Source organism: Nannobrachium achirus (assembly GCF_963921795.1).
Source record: "Nannobrachium achirus genome assembly, chromosome: 20".
Lineage (NCBI taxonomy): Eukaryota > Metazoa > Chordata > Actinopteri > Myctophiformes > Myctophidae > Nannobrachium > Nannobrachium achirus.
The window spans coordinates 33974986-33992429 of record NC_137827.1 but is presented as its reverse complement, the minus strand read 5'-3'; the positions used below and the strand labels follow the sequence as shown (position 1 = coordinate 33992429).

Genomic DNA, 17444 nt, shown 5'->3' with positions numbered 1-17444 from the left:
ATTTGTTGCTGTAATTGTTTATGATTCAAGATTCACTGTTCAAGTTGTTAATCATTTGTAATGGTGCTATATAAATAAAGCATATTATTATTATTATTATAAAAAGGTCCTACTGGTATATTCTTCACAATAACCATTCCACATACATGTGTTTCTTGGCATCATCGTTTTATTTGTGAGTGTCTGCCAACGACACTCGTGCCAGAATGACAGAGGCACCAGAAATGTATTTATTTATATATTTTACAGATACTAAATACAGTTTCTGACAGCTTCTTGTTGCGAGTATCATCGGGTGATGGTACTCTGCAGTATTCATAATTCTGAGTGGTACGTTCTGTATAGATAGACAAACAGTGTAATGGCCGGGACTTCAGCTATAGAGTGTTGTTCAGTACAAGGGTCCCTCTTTAATAAACAGGATTTACATTTTCAGATGGGTCACCAATTTCATCCTATTATAAGAGAAAACACATTCATCCACTTGTTCCAATGGCAATTCTGTCTGCTAATCTCTGTACCTTCACTTCCAATTTTACTTGCTTATCCTGTAAAATGTATAAGTTCTCATTCCTGATCAGATAAATTGGATTCCCAACCTGAAAATGTATTTTCTGAGTCCTGAGTTTGTGGGACGCTGTGGGCGCTGGAGGCGTGTTCTCTCCTCCGCGTCATCAGCGTCCACACCCTAGGTGGGGTTGGCAAAACGGCCTTTCTGTGTGGTGTTTGCATGTTCTCCCCGTGTTCCCTAGGGTAGGTAACCTCACAAAAACATGCAGTAATCCTGGTCTCTATTCTGCCTCCCCCTGGCCAGCCTGGGCGCCTGATGGAGGGGAAACGAACTGGTTGGAATAACCTGTTCCTTCCACGCGCTACGTCCAACTGGGGAAGCTCCCCCCTGAGAAGCGGCCTGCTCACTCCTCATGCACTGAAGGAAGCATGAGCTTAGTTCGGGACTCTCCCCAGGTTGGCAGAGGGAGAGCAGCGCCCAGGTTTACAGCTTAGGCAATTGGCACTGGGTGAAAAATGGGTTACAAAATCGTGGGATAAAAATTTAAATGTAATGAAAATGTATATTCTGTTTATTAACTCATACAGTGCCGCCGGCCACAAGGGGCGCTAGAGTGCCAGAAATTTCTCTATAGACCTTCGCTCTAGCTTCCGTCGACACTGTCCCAAGTGCCTTGGGATTTCACTCCAGCCAATGCTATGGGTGACTAGAGGAGGAAGCTAGCTGACACGTAGCCAAAATGATAACCCATTTAGAAGCCCGATCTAAAGCTATTTCAGTCGCAAAAAACTTTCTCTTTGGGTCTGGGAACACAATCCGGAGAAAATCCTGTCTAAAGATGTGATTTATTATTGGAGTGGGCGGCGCGATGCGGCCGTTAGCGCGACTACGGCCCGTGTATGGCCGAGTGTTGGCCCGGACCATGGATGGACGTTTAGACCGGGGCTTCGTTGAGGCCTCCGATTAAATAATTCATTCTATTAAATATCCCGACTAGTTCGGGATAGGCACAATGGAATACGTCGCGCCGCCGACAGTATAGATTGAGGTTTTTTTGGGGGGCTCTAAACTTTATTTTAAACCATTTTCAATGGAATAAATCGTCGGACCATCTAGCGTCTCTCGTTGGCTAGCGCTGGACAAGCAAGGACCACCCACGTTGCTCCAAGCAGCTCGGGGTAAGTAAAATAGCAAATAAAATATTGTATTGGATTGAAATAAAGCCGAACTTGTTCGGGATAGGCACTAATAGGGTTAAAGAGCTGAAAGACAGTAAGACCCCTGCTATTGACCAAACACTATGGGAATGATTACTATGGGAATATAGAGCTACCTAATTCCTAATACTGATTATAACAAAGAAATGTCACTTACACCCCGTTTACCCTGTTATTCTTAGGTGTTACACAAAAATAGCTAAATAGCAAATCTACAAGCTCACAATGCTTGTGATCGATGTGACGTTTGTTATGAGCTTGTATTTGCATTTTGTTCCTGAAGACATAGGAAGGCCAGGTGGAAACTGGTTACATAGGGACCCTCATTTGTTCTTCACACTCCATTGATGCTAATGAAATAAAAATGTCCCAGCCCATTTTAATTTGATAGAAATCGTAACTTTATAATGGATTACTTGAATTAACTGTTAATGTGTGTTGAGTGTAGGACGTAGCAGAGGCTGAGTTGCTCACATTCTGCTTTGATGGCGGCTGTGTTGACAGGGAGGTAGGGGTGCCTGGCCAGGTATCGCGGCCTGATGATGTCCTGGCAGACGCGCCGCGCCGCCCGGGTGAGAGCCGTGGTCGTCAGTGAGAAGGCCTGCCGCGTCTTCACCGCAAACTTGGGGCTACCGCTGTGCCTCATGGGAATACCGTGGGGGCTCTGAGAGATGCAGGAGGACACAGGAACGTAGGAAGAATTTAGATGAATGAAAGATAAATGAAACATTAGAATGTCACTTTAAAAATAATTGTTGCTTGAAAATTATTATTATTATATAAACTGTAATTTTTGTCAACCTACTGTTGTTGAAAGGTTCGGCAAAAAGGTATAAATGATCCTCAAGTATCTCACACTGGTGTTTAGAGTTTAATCAGCAGATCAGTTATGTAGTGGTGTGGGTGAGAAGGTTCAGGTTAGGGCTTATGGAAGCTTCGTCAGTCAAAGGTTTAACAACACAAAGAATTGGTGGGCGGCTGTGAGTGTACATGCATAATGTAAATGGTAAATGGTGTATTTATATAACGCCCTTATCCAAGGCGCTCTTACAGAGATTGTGCATTACATTCACCCAGTCACTCACACATTCATACACGGATGGTGGAGCAAACCATGCAAGGCACCAACCTGCTCATCGGGAGCAATTAGGGGTTCAGCGTCTTGCTCAAGGACACTTTGACACCAACTCTGGGGGAGCCCGGGGTCGAACTGGGAGTCACTATAACCATGAGCCACAGCCGCACCGGCATCTCTGTGTGTGTGTGTGTGTGTGTGTGTGTGTGTGTGTGTGTGTGTGTGTGTACCATGTTGTTGCGGTTGGGTCCAGGCCTCTCTCCATCCAGCCTGGTGGGCATCTTCAGCCCTCCATACTTCTTCCAGTAGGTCCAACAGGCAGCGCACAGACGACACTGCATGTTGGGAGGACCCCACGAGTACCACTGGTAGGAGGTGCTGGCTAAAAACACACACACACACACACACACACACACACACACACACACACACACACACACACACACACACACACACACACACACACACACACACACACACACACACACACACACACACACACACACACACACACACACACACACACACACACACACACACACACACAGTCTTTTTACATGCACAAAATTGATCACATAATCATGCGTGCACATGCACACAGACATTACACAGACATTGGAGAGACCGACTGTGGTTTTCATATGTTTTTTCATATAGATAGTGATTCATCCCTCTATCCAGTGAGTCACCTATGTGCACCATCAACCAAACGACATATCAAACATACACATACATGCATGCATGCATGCACACGCTCACACACAGATACTCTTGCATGAGCGTGCGCCAGCACACATGCCAAATCTTTAATCATTCATTGCTGAATTAATTACAGCTACTAAATTAGCACATAGAATCTGAGCTGCAGGGCAGATAATAGCGGCTCACTGGCTCTCATCATCCTTCCCATCCTCCTCTCTTTATTTCCAGACGTTTACTGCCCCTTTTGTTCAAACCGACACTGAACGACTGAACACTAATTTATATTTTGTTATGCGGCCGCATACCTCGATGAAAATAACTTGTTTAATTTAAACAGACTGAAAATCATTGTGTGGCACAATTGCACAAGGAATTATGAATTGTCCCAGGACTGCCCTGGTTATTACTGGTCAACAATTACCCATGTATTCCTTAGGTTTCCCAAATAGTGGGTCGGGGACACATTGTAGATCTGCTGTTTTCACTAGTTTGGGTCCCGGGCAAACGTTTAATCTCTCTTTTGGGTCTCAAGCTAAAAGGTTTGGGATCCACTGCCTTGGGACTTGCTGGCTTCTATTTATGTACACTATTAAGTACACTATTTATGTTTTATTTTCTACATGTTTTCTTGTGAAGCAAATTGGGTTTTCTTTTCTTTACTTTTCTTATTATGACAAAGTGGTTTTCAAAATGGGGGTCAGTGCCACCAGTGGGCGCCAAAGGGTGCAATTGGAAAGGAGAGGAAAAATTATGGAATAATAATAAATCATAAAAACATATATGTGTTTTTTAGGGATCCGCAGGCAGAGGCTCGGGCTATTTGGGGGTACTCAGAATGAGAAGGTTTGGGAACCACTGCCCTACAAGTATACAGTATAATCCAGTCTTAATCCGAGGGTACAGTCCATTTTGTGACTTACTGTAGCAGCTCTCACAGGCTCGGCCCAGGGTGGGTGTCTGCCCAGGGAGCCCAGGGAGCCCAGGGAGACCAGGGGGCCCAGGGAGACCAGGGGGCCCAGGGAGACCGGGTGGACCAGGGGGGAGTCCTGGTCCTGCTGCTCCATTGACCAGGGCTGGTTTTATACTGTTACTCAACTGGTTAGGGTTAGGCTTGTTGCTGGGGAAGGTTAGACAGAGACAGGGTAGTGTCAGTCGACACAGACAGCTGACTGAGCAGAATACCATGTTCTATATAACATGGCAACAGATAACATTCAGTCAGACTAGCAGCCGTGTTTAGTTGACTCTATTGTAGTGAGGTCACTCACGAATGCTAATGGAGAGTAGATGCTCTGACAAATGTCACAGAGAGGCAGTGAGAGAGGCAAATGCTTCAATGGCAGTGTTATAATACTGAGGTAGATGTAACAACCTCTCAATTAAAATCCGATTACTTCAAGTGTTTGTGTGTAAATGTATCGTTTATGCTTTTATTACCAATTTATAGATTATGGTTTACCTGTTATTATATGTAGCTGCTGTCGTCTATGTTTGCCGATTATAAAAAAGAATTGCTCCTATACAGAGCCAATAAGGATTCAATACACATTTATGAAAATGAATCTAATCAGTTTGACTGTATATACAGAAATGTATCTAGGACAGCCAGGTACTCACTAGTTAGGGATGTAGACCTGCTTCAACTTGCTCTCTGCTTCAGCTGCTTTTACCCGTTTCTGGACCAGAAACAGAGTGTGAGGAGGTTTTAGGGATGGGAGAGGGAGAGATAGAATACAAAGTTATTAGAGATTACATTAGAAGTCACCCATCTATAGGGCTGTCACAATTATTACATAATTGTCTAATCGTGATTTTTTGAAATAATCATGATTATTTTTCATAATCGTTTCCATGTTGAAAAATGTCAAAAATAGTGGAAATACATGTAGCAGGCTATTTCCACTATCAATGTTCTTTTTTAAGCATAAAGTTGTCAAATATGTAAGTAATTTCTTAGGTTATTTAGGTTATGTGTCGTATCTACCATGTGCAACTTCAAAGCCTAAAAGCCAAACTGAAATGTAATTGTCAACGACAAAAACACAATTAAATCGTTAATCGCAATTATTTGAGTGGCAAATAATCGTCATGTAAAATGTCATAATCGTGACAGCCCTACCCATCTATGTATCTATGTATACATTTACGAAACGTCTCTCGTGTTTGGCAAAGAACTGAACAGTAGAAATACAATGTCAGTGGATATTTTAACGTTATATAAGCAGTTATCAAAAGTCTCTTGCACACCTGAATGATATCTTTGTGGAGTGTAGGTGGAGGGTTAGGGATTGTGAAACGATTCGTGCACTACCGCGGCTCATGACCGATAACAAAAGACGGCACTCGAATCCATCGTACTGTTCAAGAGCTAGCCTGGGCTGGCTTCCAATTTCGGGCTTTTGATCCGGTCGGGAGCGGAAGGGCTTCTACGTTTTTCTGTAGTCCAAAACGGACTACACTTTGGCCGGAAACAACGACCGGAAACAGTTTTAACCAGGTTTTAACCCGTACTTGCGCATGCGCTAACTACTTGCGCATGCGCTAACTGGGTTGAAACTGTTTCCGGTCGTTGTTTCCGGCCAAAGTGTAGTCCGTTTTGGACTACAGAAAAACGTAGGAGCTCTTCCGCTCCCGACCGGATCAAACGGCCCGTTTAGTAAACGAAGACCAGGCTTTCCCCCAGCGGAAAGCCTGGTGATGCGAGGTTATTCAAGAGCTAGCAGCAGTGTAGTTAGCAGTGTTTACAATGGAAGGAAACAGCAGACAGGAAAAGGAAACAGAAATGGGTTTCCGTAGGGGCGCCCGCTGGCCTATACCACATGGGCTCAGTGTAGCCTGACAGCGTGTCGCTGGTTCGAGTCCCGATCCCGACTACCTTTGCTGCGTGTCACTCCCCATGTCTCTCCCCATTTCCTGTCAGTCTACTGTCCTAATAAATTAAGGCATAAAAGCCCCAAAACAAATCTTTAAAAAAAGAAAAAATAATCTGTTTCCGTTTCCTGTCCAGACCAAAAGCACAACTTTTTGGGCACTTATACATATTTTTTTTAATTAATTGATTAAATTAAATAAATCTCTCTGGAATATTGGGCGTGCCGGCCTGGAACATCAAGAGTATCTCGGGTATCTCGGGTCGTGGCAGTCAATGAGTTAATAAGTAATAAAGAATACATTTGTTAATTATTATGAAATAATTAATAGAGTGAAGAAGTGGAGACACCAGTGGAGTCTTATCAATTCCCATACTGTATACCAGTGGTTCTCAACCTTTTCAGGCCGCAACCCCCAAAATAATCATATTTGAACTGTGGACCCCCCACCCTGACGAGCACTAAGAGTTGGGGCATTAGATGTTCTATTGTGAAAATAGCAGATCTACATACTCACAACGCCTTGCAACACAAGGCATTGTGAGCATGTAGATCTGCTATTTTCACAATTTCTGCCTCTAATATCTGACAATTTGGCCAATGTTTAATTTGTCATTTTAGAGGTATTAAAAGGTCCTTAAATTGTCACTTTAGAAATGTGCATATACCCTCTATACACTTAAACGTTATGTTGGTTTGTTTACTGTTGAGTGAGAAAACAATGTTGCACATCAAGTTAATCATCTGGGGACCCCCCAAAATAATTTGAGGACCCCCCTGGGTGTCCCCACCTACAGGTTGAGAACCACTGCTGTATAGCACTGCACAGTGCATCATGTAGTGTATACGCATGGTGTTACCTGCTGTACATATCTGTCTGTGGTCTTCCACATGTAGTAATACTCAATGATGCTGGTGAGGGACTTCCAAGGCAGCTGGAGAACGAGAGAGAGGACAGTTTTGAGGCAAAGATTATACAGTACCTACATAATAGGTTTCTGATTTTGGGGTCAGTGGATCCTATATCAGAATTAAAAAAATAAAATAATAATGGATCAACAAGCTCACGTGTCACAATGCTATTTTAAGGTTGGCTATTTTAGCTTTTTTGCGTGACACACAAGAAGAACAAAATAGTAATCGACAATATAATTGACAGAATCATCGATTTTGTCAATTATATATATATAAAAAAAAAGAAAAAAACAATTTGAATTTGTTTTGCGTCTCTAATTATTGATTAAAAAATCCTGCGCTCATTGATTATCCAATTAATCAAAAATGTTATCGATAGTTGTAGCCCTAAACTGCTGAACAAAAACAATTACAACAATCTATGCATGTTTTAGCAGATGCTCTTATACAGGGGGACTTGCAATAAGCACAGTAATCACATTTATTTTATTTCACATAATTTCTTCTATTTAGGAAGGCCTTTTCGTGTTAAATTGTTGTGTAACCAGTTGTGTGGCTGGATTTCTATACTAGTGGAGCACTACGTTACACACACATGCACACGCTAAAATAATGCTTGGAATCTGGATTATGTACTGTATATTATGCATGTAATATTGAGTGATGTGGTCCATGTAACGCATCACACTGTCCCCTTCCTCGCTTACTGTTATCCTTGTTAAAGTGCAGAACATGCCATAAAAACCCTTAAGTCATTAATGTGTCTCCGCGTTAATGTCATCAAGGCAGAGTCCTGTAAATTTATTGCACTTGTAAAATCTATATTTAATCTTCTAAGGATGCATTGTAAAAGTTCCCTCTAAGAAGTTTGAGCAAGTTAACAGGGCTGTCAGGTTGCCAGATGAGGCCCCACCCTTAACGGTGGTTGAGTTCTGTTGTTTGGAGCCATGGCCTGGGTTGAACCTGCTGAGCTGCACTGACGCCAGCCAACCACCAGGTGGCAGAGTGAGGCACATAGTGACAGACCAGGCATTCTTAAATGGTATACAAAAAAAACAAAATACCATAAACAAATACTGATGTAGCGCCTTTCTTCTCAGAATGAAAGGAGATCCAGCCCACACTGTCTTTTTTAAAAGGAGAAATATCTGACAGTGACAATATTTTCACAGGGATGTGTGTCAGTCAGGGCACTGTAGAGTTGACATGCACAATCCTCACTTTTCATGCCACCCATCACGAAACGTATTCTACTGCTGCAGCTGTAACATAAGAATGAGAGCTAAGGGCCTAAACTGCAAGGCAAAAGTTTGCTGCTGCTGCTGCAGTGGAAGCATAATTCTACGGTTTCTGCACTCACGAACTGCAATTACCTTCCAGTGAATAACTAAACATCCTGAAATCAACTCCACCATTACACACATGGGTGATATGGTAGCTCAGTGGGCACAGGCATAATATACTCGCAATGTCAAGGGTCTGACTCCAACTTATGAGCTTTGACACTTTTTTTCCTCACAAATAGTCCACTTGTTTTTATGTTCTTATAGACTTTGTAGAAGCTTGTGAGGGAGAGACGGAGACAAGGAGGCACATGATGCAAGCCCTGGAGGGATCCGTTCCAGCTAAGGATACACATGGGTCCCGATGCAGTGTTTTCCCACAAAGCATGCAAGCTCATTTGTTGGTGTGGCCAAAGCTGAATGGGTAGAGACTAGAGAGCCCGCCTGGGAAGCAGAAGGTACCAGGTTTGATTCCCGGCCCCTGCAATGTGCTGAGGCATCCCTGAGCAAAACACTTACCCCTAACTGCTCCCCCTTGCATTCACGTCTGACCACTTGGGCAGCAATTAGCTGAATGAAGCTGAAAAGTGTCCCCCCCCCCCCCATAAAAAGAAAGGAAAGAAATCACATTTCTCAAGCTTTTGCCACTTACAAAGTCTTGTTGGATATCGGTGAAGTCTTTGCCGTATTTCTCCAGCGCCTCCTCAAACAAGTTGGCCTCGTTGGCGCTCCACTCCTCCATCTCATCCCGACAGAGGACGGGCCCTCCCTGGGGCACGAGCGCTGCAATGGCCCGCGTCATGTCATAGCCCGTGGTGTGGAGCGTGTCCATGGCGTGGAACTAGACGCAGGACAGAAATTAAGCCTTAGGTTAGGAGTTTTTGCACTTCATTTTTCACACTATTTTATTGCACAACACATAGATATTTTTCAATCAGACCCTGTGCAGATGTCTCTATTCCCTGACTTTGTTTCCTTTGCTGGCATGTCCTTACATTTGAAACTAAATGAATCAATTAATCAATCACCCATCCATCCAACCAATCACCCATCCAACCAACCAACCAACCGCAGGGCTGTGTCTCAAACACCCTGTAATGGTTAAATGGGTTCGGGTTACTGTAAACAGAATCTATTATTCTCTTTTACACAGCACAATTCTCTAGACTAATTATGGCAAGTATGACAAGTTTTCATTTGTTCAGTTTGTGGAGTTTGGATAACAACTTGAGTCTTTGAGTGTATCCCCCGTGTAAGGCTTAGCAGGGAGGGAGAGAGAGTGCGTGTTTGTGTGTGCGTGCGTGTGCGTGCACGCTTGCACGTGCGTGTTTGTGTGTGTGTATACAGTACATGTCTGTAGCTTGGAGGCCTCTCCTGGATGTTTTATATATGAGAAGCAGAACTGGGGCAGAATGGACCCACACGGGGCTGCAAGGGCCTGGTGAAGACTGCTTGTTAAGGATAACCAGACACAACCCTTGACAATCAGTAATACACACACACACACACACACACAAGCTACAAGCATTTCCCTTGATTACCAGTTTCTCTCCCACGCTCTTCACCTATGGTGTGATACCGACTTAACTCCAGTGCACATTAGTGTGTGTGTGTTTGTGTGTGTGTGTGAGTGAGAGAGTGAGAGAGAGAGAGAGAGCGAGAGAGAGAGAGGGAGAGAGAGAGAGGGAGAATTGATCTTACTAAGGTGATGTCTCTGGAGGCTGCTGCAGCACTCATGTGAAGGCTGGGCTGCCGGACCGAACTACTGCAGTCCAGGGCCCTAGCGAACGTACCTACTGAACTGTGAGAGACAGACAGAGGGAAAGAACGAGAGAAGGAGAGAAATGTAGACAGAAATAAAGACATATACAGTATATACAGTGTGCGTGTGTGTGTGTGTACTGTGTATATACTGTATACAGTATTGGGCATGTGTGTGTGCGCACGTGTCTCCTCCATGAAAAAAATGTGGACGCATTAGAGCTATAGCTACAGTATATATAAGGGTCAAATAGCAGATATCAGTGATGTTTCCTCATAGATTATTCATTTCAATAATCTAATGTTGCCAGGCAAATAATAAAATTCCAGCCAATGAGATGACATTTGGGCAAATATTGCTTAGCAACAAAAGTTACTTTGCAATGGTAAAATGTCTAATCCCTGGATTACTGAGGCAGTTTCAATGTCACAATTCCAGTCTGTTTATACGACTACTGTACGTGCGTGCGTGTGTATGTGTATGTATGTGTGTGTGTGTGTGTGTGTGTGTGTGTGTGTGTGTGTGTGTGCGTGCGTGCGTGCGTGCGTGCGTGCGTGCGTACGTGTGTAAAATTAAGATTCATGGTTTGGTCCTTACCGAGCCACAACTAAGAACTGTTCGATCTGTTTTTCTGTCAAACCACTGCTTGGGTCCCACACGCGCTCTTCCAGCTTAGCCAGCTCTCTGCCATCCTCCTCATCTGAACACACACAAACACATTGATTTTGCAGACTTTTGAGACTTATATTAATTCAGGGGTTCTCAAACCTTTTTAAGTTGTGACCCCCCAAATAAACATATTTTAACTGGGGACCCCCACCCTGACAAGCAATTGCAATTGTAGGTATTACATTTAATGTGACTCGGTTCCACAGATAAATATTGTGGAAATAGCAGATCTACATGCTCACAACAACGCCTCGCAAGATCGGCTATTTTCACAATGTTCGCCACATCGGGTGCCCAGAATTATTCAACATTTAAATGGTGCCCATGGCAACCCGCCATTTTACCTACCTTCGAGGTCCTGGCGAAAAATGTAAATGTAATCCAAGTGTCCTGTTTATTTCACGATAATATTTTCTTTCAGTCAGGACCGGTTTTAAACAATCGTGGGCCACAGTGTTTTTGTAACGGCCGGTAGAAAAGGCCACGTTTTGAACATGAAGGTGATTTAAAAGTTAGATTAGGAGAAAACTGCATGTTTGTGCAGCAGCGTTACAGGGAAGTGAACGAGGGAGACAGCACTTCCCGGTCACGTGATCTTGCGCTGCATTTCGGGAAATGGAATGTTTTTCGTCACCGCGGTAGCCTGGTACAGTAGCTACAGTACAGTATAGTTTACTGTACAACACGTCAAACGTGTCGATGGGCACACGTAAGCATCAAAGAGATTGAAGCATTGACACCTCGTGGGCATCCGATGAGTTAATATTTGACAGTTTGGTATTAGTCTAGTCTAATAGTCTTGAAAGTCCTTAAATTGTCACTTTATAAATGTGCAGATACCCTGTATACACTTATACTGTGTGTTGGTTTGTTTAGCATTGAGTGAGAAACAAATTACATTAAGCTAATCATCTGGAGACCCCACAAAATAATTTGGGGACCCCACTTTAGTTTGAGAACCACTGCATTAATTCACATCCCCTTACTCTAACATTAACCGTGACCAATCTAACTATATCCCTAATAGATACATGCTTAAGCATGAACTGCTGTAAAGTGTATAAAATAGGGTCGATTCATAACAAAATTTAAGAACATTTAAAAAAAAAAGGGGGGGGGGGGGGGCTTCTTAATTATTCAAAAATGTAATCCATAGAATAATCGCTAAGAAGATAATTGCAGCCCTACTTGAATATACAAGTGAATAATTAATAATAAGTCCCATTGCTGTGGAACTAGTTTAGTTCAGGCAGGGTGACAAGAGGCACTAGGAGACCCCTTCCACAGCCAAAAAGCTGGAGCACAGAATCTGTGAAGCGCATAGATATGATCTGCTTTTCATTTGGAATGCTTCAATACATATGCTAGTGCTACCGTTGCCATGGTATCCTCGCTTACTTTACTTGTACTTAAGCTTTTTTTTGTTGTTACTTTGCTATTTGCATATTATGGTTTGGCTTTGACTGTCATGGCTGTGTTTGATTACTTTCTACCGCTGTTCTGTTTCACTATATTGACTTGCACTGTTGATATTGTTTGCACTGGTTTAGGCTCATATTTGTACTACACCACGACCCCACTGTACACCTGCATAGGTGGACTGACATGTAAATGTAATTAAACAGTTCTTGATTTTATGCTGGCATTACAAGTAATGTAGAAAAGTATTCCAAGTTTGGAACATCATAACTGATTTCCTGTTAAGGGAGGCAAGCTGGGTGTCTCGTGTCTGGTTTCGAATGTCCTATCCAGGGACCAATTTTTCATCAGATTTTTCTCTGAACCCAAACTGATTTTGTGCGCGATGATGGCTAACCAAGAAATATTTACAGACTCCCATTGTCTTATATATCCAATCTTAAAACTTAAGATAAACTTTAGGAGCAAAGCAGGGCTGGTATCTTGGATTATTACTAATGGTTCCAGATGAATTCGGAGACCCATTAAGATTGTACCAAGCAACACCATGGAATCCTGGTGTCAAATGTTAATGAAACACTGATTAAAATAATAACAGCAAACAAATAATGTAGTCAGTCTTTTAAATTGTATGGTTCATTAAGAAGAAATCAGAAATTGATTCTTTATAAGCATGCAAAATGCCTGTTGAAAAAAATTCAGACAGTACAGTATCTCTGTAGCCATTAAACGAAACAGGTTTCTTACATTGATGCTCCTACATCATGCAAGCACCAGTTAAAGTTACTTTCCATCCCTCATATACTGTGTGCACAGTGCACATCCCATAACCCACACACTGCACATAATTTTGGAGCTCATATCTTTGAACGGGTAAGGGCTAGTTATGTAAATTGGAGGACCCGGCCAAGCCAGAGGCTCCATATAGAGGAATCAAACCCCAGTCTCGGCGGTAGTGGGCAGTAACTTTACCCATGCGCCCGCGACTCCACACAGTGTTAATTCAACTTGCCTATGAAAATATAGCCTAGTTGCAGCTATACCATCATCCACCCATGTTAAAACAAGGAGGGAATGGTCTAGAGTCGTGCACTAACTCTTCAAATTGGGCACACCCCTTAGCTCCAGAAAAGGGAGCTAGCCCCTGATTGGCTAGTTACAAAGTAAGTCGGACTGTGTCTCTCTCGCAGCATGTCTCACGTGAGCACATCTCATTCTCCATGCAGCAACAGCAGAGATAACATGGGTCTTTTTGCATACTGAGGGCTCCTGGGGGTTGCCAGGCTAATGAAAATATACCTGTACCCCATTTTACACAACTGCGAACCCTGGGTTTAAGTCACACTGGATACTAAAGCGTCATGGAAATGCCTGCAATTAAAAGCACAAATGTACATTTGTGTACCTTCTTTTAGGAGGTCTGTGATGTCAGCCTGGTATTTGTTCCCTACGCGTATCTCCCCCTTGTCAGCCAGCAGCGTCTTCTGCTGAGGGTCGTACACTAGCGAGTAGAAGAAGGCATCCTGGGAAATAAAGATGGCGTGGAAAAGAAATAAGAAAACATTTGAGGATGTACAGACAGACTGACAGACAGACAGACAGACAGACAAACAGACACAGAGAGAGAGAGAGATTTGCAGGAGTAGAGGGAATGTGTGTGTGTGTGTGTGTGTGTGTGTGTGTGTGTGTGTGTGTGTGTTTTCTCCACTCTGCTAGTCTCCTGTCTCCTCATTACTGTACGTGAAAAGAACATTCTGGGTCAACACGCTGAATAATTCATCGGCCAGTGAGACTCTCCAAACTCATAAGCCTCTCATAAACACACACACACTCACACAAACACACACACACCCTTACATAAGTGCTACAAACTAATACAAGTTGTTACAAATGAAGACGCCACTGCATAATACAGACGGGGAGTTGGTAATACATGCATACCTCTCTGTCCAGGTATGACTTCAGAGCCTCCGTCTCATTCAGCAGGGTCACACAGCACTTCCCCCTGGAATCAGCCAATCAGGGGAGAGAAGGGAAGGGAGGAAGGGAAGGAGCAAAAAAGGAGGAATTCGAAACAATGCAACAAGTGGAAGAAAAGATGGGAAGAAATTGAAGAAGGGAAGGATGGAGGATCAAAGGGAGGGAGGAAAGAAGGAAAGGATGAACAGAGAATGAGAATTAAGCAAAAAGGAGCAAAGGGAAGAAGATTGATAAAAGGAAGGGATGAATGCAAGACAGAAGGAAGGAAGGGTGCAAGGGAGAAAGGAAGGAAGCAGGCAAGAAGAAAAAGAAAAGGAAAAAGGCAGAAGCAATGAAATGGAGGATGCAAGGATACAGGGAATGAGGAGACCAAGGAAAGATATAGGGAGAAAGGCATGGGGAAGGAAAGACATGAGACATTAAATACCAAATATCAGACAGTTCATGGGCTTATGGTCCGGTCGGCAGGTTATTAGTATTAAATAAGTAAGAGATGAAAGCAGCTACTCTCTCAGGTGAAACCGTCTGGGAGTCTACTTTACTTTGATGTAGTCAATCTCTCTAGATTGCCGTGATGAGATTGATTTTGTGTTCCGATCAGAGCGGCTCCAGCTATTTGACTCAGTCAAGCAATCAGCAGTCTGTTTGTTGACATGGCCCTGCTTTGAGGCTCGCTGGCCCCCGTGCGGAGAGGAGCGGACACCAACTGCCCCCGTTTGAAATTCTAATTATTTAGCTAACCGTGTAGACACACCACTTCTAGCTTGGAGCAAATACTATTTGGCAAAACGATGAATCAAATCCCTGTTTTGAAGACCCTGGACATCTTTCGTGTACATCTTAAGACCTTTCAACACCAAATAGGAGGAATTTCTTTCATTCGTAGGAAAATGAAAAACACATCTGATTTGGTTTGCAAGGGCACCCGTCATCCCAAAAAATAAAAACCTTAATATATAAACAATCAGAAACTTCCGCCAGGGTTATTGTGTGGGTCAGGGTTAGGGTTAGGGTTAGCCCTCTCTCCCTCCTCCCACATCCCTGTTCTCACCCTCTCTCCGTCTCTCTCTCTAAACGAGCTCTGGTTTGACATCACACATAATATCCCTCTCTCTACCTCCCGCCGTATGTCTCTCTCACTAATCGAGCTCTTGCCTAACAATCATCATCAATCGTTGCATAACAACGCCAATTTGGACGGACGTTGGGCATGTCCATATTTGGGCACAATTGATTGGCAACAACCGCCTATCCTCAGGTTGTCAGTGAAGCGTGTGCAGAGTTTGATGTCAGTCGGACGGACGGTTCTCAAGATACAGTACATGAACTACAGATAGACTTACAGAGATTTCATGCATTTAATTGTGATATAGCAGCAATGTTTTGGGTTTGGTAATATGGCCCAGATAAGCATAAAGTTAACTGAAAAAATAGGGGGCTCAAGACTAGATATTAACAGATGACCCCTCTACTCAACAGAGGTTCAAGAAAAGATATCGACAGAGGGTGCTTCTACTTCTTCTGCGACACCGATTCAAGACCAATAACTAAGGCAATGACCCTATTAAGGGGCAGTGCATCAATCAAATGTAATAAGATTACGCCAAACCAATAGACACATGACTCCACGGGGGCCTTGACCAAGGTAACTGCAATGATGTGGTCTATGCACTCACCAGCGTCAGCATACTCATCTGACTAAACACATAATACATGGGTGTGTGTGTGTGTGTGTGTGTGTGTGTGTGTGTGTGTGTGCGTGCGTGCGTGCGTGCGTGCGTGCGTGCATGCTGCAGGTACAGTAGGAGACTAGGGTACACGGACACCTACCTGATGTGTGTGGCAGGTAGGGACTCAAGCTGCCGGGAAAGAAAGAGCTCTCTGTGCCTGAGCTGATGTTTCTGTTTCTCTGGTAGGTCCACCATCTCTGGGTTCTCCATCTCCTCCTCCAGTTCCCCTGGGTGGGTTCAAGGTCAAACAAATGCATTTGATGTTTATTTCGATATATAAGTTTATTTCGACGTGTGTGTGTGTGTGTGAACAAATCCATGTAGCCACGTGTGCACATCTATGTTGTCCCCAGGAGAGACACAGTGTGATGATAGCAGGTACAGGTGAACACATACAACTAAACTACACAGACACATAAATGCGCACCTGTAGAGACAGACACCCAAACACCTACAGTATATAGGCACACAGACAGGGACAGGCACACACAAACACACGCCAACAGAGACACAAACCCTCACATACTGTATACAGACACACAAACAAACAAACAGACAGACACCTCTACAGTGCATATTGAGACCCACCGACGCACACACCTTCACAGACATATTGATAGACATATACAAACCTAAGAGGGAGAAAGACAGACAGACACACACATATATACACCTATAAACAGACACACACCTATACAAACAGACACACAAACACACCCACGCCCACACACACAAGCCTACAGCAGAGAAAACAACAATTGAATGAAGAGCACTCATTGAAAACAGAGCACACATGTAAGAGAACAAAACCGAACAGAACGGTGCAGCCCTATGCTGGCTGTTGTTGGGAGGTAAGCGTTATGATTCCACATGAGTCAGTCAGGTACAGTATCTGAGTCACCGGGGGCAAGAACGGGTTCAGCTGCTGTTGGTAGCCTACACGTCTCATCCTCCTCTACAGAGGAGGACGGAGGAGAAAGAGGACAGGGATAGGAGGAGGAGGAGACAGAAAGGAGGCGCGACAGAGATGGAGAAAGGAGGGAGGTGAGAGTTAGGGGGAGAAACACTGCGTAGAGCAGAGGGATTCAGAGAGAGACAAAAGACAAAAACAGAGAGGGGGAGATCGAGAGGGGAGGGAGAGAGAATGGGGAATAAAGAAATATGAAGCAAGAGACAGACAGACAGAGACCAGAGAAAGACAGAAATCATGACTGGAGATCATTGGGGAAACAGAAAGAGAGACCCAGAGAGAGACCGAGGGAGAAGAGATGTGCAACCAAAATCAATAAGTACTCCTTCACTCTCTCAGGC

General features: G+C 43.6%; 1 protein-coding gene across 2 annotated transcripts in view; it reads right to left on the bottom strand.

Annotated features, from left to right (window-relative positions):
* mta1 (metastasis associated 1) overlaps window positions 1-17444 on the bottom strand; it is a 67612-nt gene that overhangs the window by 12812 nt on the left and 37356 nt on the right. For both annotated transcript variants that reach the window (XM_080751324.1, XM_080751325.1), the window contains exons 4-14: window positions 16234-16360; window positions 14365-14428; window positions 13829-13946; window positions 10933-11035; window positions 10275-10374; window positions 9226-9414; window positions 7236-7310; window positions 5123-5181; window positions 4426-4622; window positions 3034-3185; window positions 2203-2392 (exon numbers count right to left, since the gene is read on the bottom strand). In XM_080751324.1, the coding sequence (XP_080607450.1) occupies window positions 2203-2392; window positions 3034-3185; window positions 4426-4622; window positions 5123-5181; window positions 7236-7310; window positions 9226-9414; window positions 10275-10374; window positions 10933-11035; window positions 13829-13946; window positions 14365-14428; window positions 16234-16360 (1374 nt within the window). The remainder of the gene's footprint in view (window positions 1-2202; window positions 2393-3033; window positions 3186-4425; window positions 4623-5122; window positions 5182-7235; window positions 7311-9225; window positions 9415-10274; window positions 10375-10932; window positions 11036-13828; window positions 13947-14364; window positions 14429-16233; window positions 16361-17444) is intronic.